At 47.4% G+C, this 2,833-nt stretch overlaps 1 protein-coding gene across 1 annotated transcript; it reads left to right on the top strand.

Annotated features, from left to right (window-relative positions):
- Positions 1 to 863: 863 nt before the first annotated feature.
- Positions 864 to 2,740, top strand: LOC116380236 (G-protein coupled receptor 37-like 1). The gene has a single exon (XM_031842183.1). The coding sequence runs from the start codon at positions 1,476 to 1,478 to the stop codon at positions 2,217 to 2,219; it is 744 nt and encodes a 247-aa protein (XP_031698043.1). The 5' UTR covers positions 864 to 1,475; the 3' UTR covers positions 2,220 to 2,740.
- Positions 2,741 to 2,833: the final 93 nt, after the last annotated feature.

Below are 2,833 nucleotides of genomic sequence, written 5' to 3'. Positions count from 1 at the left end.
TTAATTTGCAAGATGGCGCCGTGCCAGCCTGTTGCAGCAGCTCCCTCTGTGTGTTTTAACTTTAGTCTTTTTCACTCTTTCCTCTCTACTTTTTACTTTTCCTTTAACTACACACTGCTACACTGTTGTTTGCTGGGGTTGATTGTTCAACTCTTCATTTCATTACATTTCTATTTTATTTTAATTGCATTGTTTCTTTGTCTTATTTGAGCTCGCAGGTCGTCTGTGAAACACGTTGAACTGAACTAACCTGTATAAAGGTGACACTAACACACTGATAAAGGTTCATTGATTGACAGCATGGACGTTTAGAACTCACACACTTCAACAGTAGAAAGTAAAGAGTAGACAAAGTCTGAAAAAAAGGTTCTCACTGTGAAGTTGGTTCAATTGGTTCTCACACACATACACACACACACGTACACACACACACACACACACACACACACGCACACACACCATCAGTATTTGAGTCAGATCAGATGTTTCAGTTGGAGTGAAACCACCACGAGACCACCAGGGGGCAGCAGAACTGAGTGTGTGTGTGTTTTGAGTGTTTGTGAGTGTGAGTGTGTGAGTGTGTGAGTGTGTGTGAGTGTGTGAGTGTGAGTGTGTGTGAGTGTGTGCGAGTGTGTGAAAGAGAGAAAGCGAGAGCCAAAAGAGCAAAAAGAAGTATGCATGCATGATTGTGCAGACAAATGTGTGTATTTGAGCGAGAGCCAACCTTGTTAGTATGCTTGTGTTCGTAGGCCTGTCAGTGTGTGTGTGTGTGTGTGTTTGCGTATGTGTGTGTGTGTGTGTTTGAGTGTGTGTGTGTGTGTGTCCTGACAAAGGCTCCATCCAACCAGACTGCAGAGGGCTGCTTGTTCCCAGAGACTCTCAGAGCTCCAGGACGCCCAGTCTCTCTGCTGCCTGCAGCCCAGACACAGCAGCCCCAACACGGACACGGACCGCCACCCTGCCCCCTCCTCCTCCTCCTCCTCCTCCTGGAGCTCCAACGCCTGTTTGGATTACTAATGGACGGGACAAACAGAGTCAAGTTTTAAAGTGGGAAACTTTAAAAGGAGTGTTGGGAGTTTAAAAACCACAAGCCTGAGAAGAGAAGAGGAGACCTTCATCTTATCTGGACTACTAACTTATTGAAATCCAGTGGACGTCTTGACAAACAAGCGTATTTTCATCGTTTGGAAACTTGATGAAACTTTTGCAGAATTAAACCAACATTTTCCTGGAATTGTCTTTTCGTCACTTTCCAGGAGCTCTGAATCAAACCTGCATCTCACTGAAAGGTTTCGGAGAGTTTTGGCATCATCAGGTTGGTTGTTTTGTTTTCTAGTTTTGGGACTTTTTTGGAAAAATTTTCTGGAATTTGATTGAAGCTCAGCACCAAATTCTGTACAATTAAGCAGGAAAACAACCAATCCTGAGCGGTTCTGATTTGAATCTGCCGTCTTCTTCACGTTAAAGTCTTCATCATGGTCCCGTCTGTCGGTCTGTGGTTGTGTCTGAACCTGCCGCTGCTGTTCACGGACGCAAAGGGCGTCGGCCAACACGATGGTCAGAGCGACGCACTCGACCAGCCGTCCTCCCCCGTCAAATTGGAACCTCTTTGGGTCGCCAAGCAGCTCGGGACCGGGGACGCCCCCAACCAGAGAAGACCCCTCCCCGAGATGCTGGATCTGGACGTGGACAGGAACCGCCGCCGCCTGGCCCGCGGTGCCGACGAGGAGGAGCAACAGTCCACCTTCAGCCAGTCCTTCGAGAACGACACGGTGACAGCGCCGCAGCCCACCGAGTTCGACGACGGCACTACAGTAGGACCAGGGAGCGGCGATGGCACCAATCTCCACGGAAACATCTCCAGCTCCGACCACGACCCTCCGGGACTCTTCAACCCCTTCTACCCGTTGGTGGAAAGCTCGTACTCGGCCTACGCGGTCCTCTTCCTGGGCGGCCTGGTGCTGGCGGTGGGCGTGGTGGGAAACATGGCGGTCATGTGTGTCGTCTGGAACAACTACTACATGAGGTCCGCCTGGAACTACCTGCTGGCCAGCATGGCGTTCTGGGACTTCCTGGTGCTGGTGCTCTGCCTCCCCGTGGTGATCCTCAACCAGCTCTCCCATAGGAGGATCCTGGGCGACATCACCTGCCGTATGGTGCCGTATATGGAGGTGGGTGGAGCTTGTGTGGAAGTCGGAGGGGGGAGAGGAAGTCAGTGAGATTGGCTGAGAGTGATTTTTGTGTTTTTGTGGTATAAATACTTTAAATGTGTTGATGTGATTCGTCCTGGTAGCTCCAGAGGAAACAGAAAGGGTTCATCCTCTGAGAAGCCTGAAGATGTTCATCTCTGTGATGAACTGGTTGTTGGACTTTAATGATTTTGCACACAGGTGAAACGTTTGTTTTAAAGGTCAGGAGGTCATTAGATATCACGTCATCACCACACTACCATTATCAGCATCACTAGCACCTTCAAGTCAAAGAACTGGGTGTTTCCCAGTGTGAGTGTGTGGAAATGTCTTCATGTTAACAGACAACAGCTAAAGGACCGAAACACACGGCCATTAAATTAACATGAATTATATTTCATTTAGCAGAAGAAGTTCCTTCTTGATGTTGGAAACAGAGATAATTTATCCATCGTGGTTCATTTAGACTCTTTACTCACGAAGTCTCATAAAATGGTTACGTCAAGTTTATAGATTTGTAATTTAAGGATTCATTAAAACGATTAAAAGGATTAAAGACTTGTGGTATGTAAACATAATCATGACTTATTGTCTTATGTAATTTCCAGTGCTGGACAAGTTAGCGCGTTATTATCGCGTATATA

This window comes from Anarrhichthys ocellatus, unplaced genomic scaffold (assembly GCF_004355925.1).
Source record: "Anarrhichthys ocellatus isolate YVR2014 unplaced genomic scaffold, GSC_Weel_1.0 scaffold6530, whole genome shotgun sequence".
Classification (NCBI taxonomy): Eukaryota; Metazoa; Chordata; class Actinopteri; order Perciformes; family Anarhichadidae; genus Anarrhichthys; species Anarrhichthys ocellatus.
The sequence above is the reverse complement of the archived record's forward strand: the minus strand, read 5'-3'. Positions and strand labels throughout refer to the sequence as shown.

Excerpts from the sequence above, each read along its gene's own strand:
- LOC116380236 (XM_031842183.1), top strand. The coding sequence starts at position 1,476 with ATGGTCCCGTCTGTCGGTCTGTGGTTGTGTCTGAACCTGCCGCTGCTG.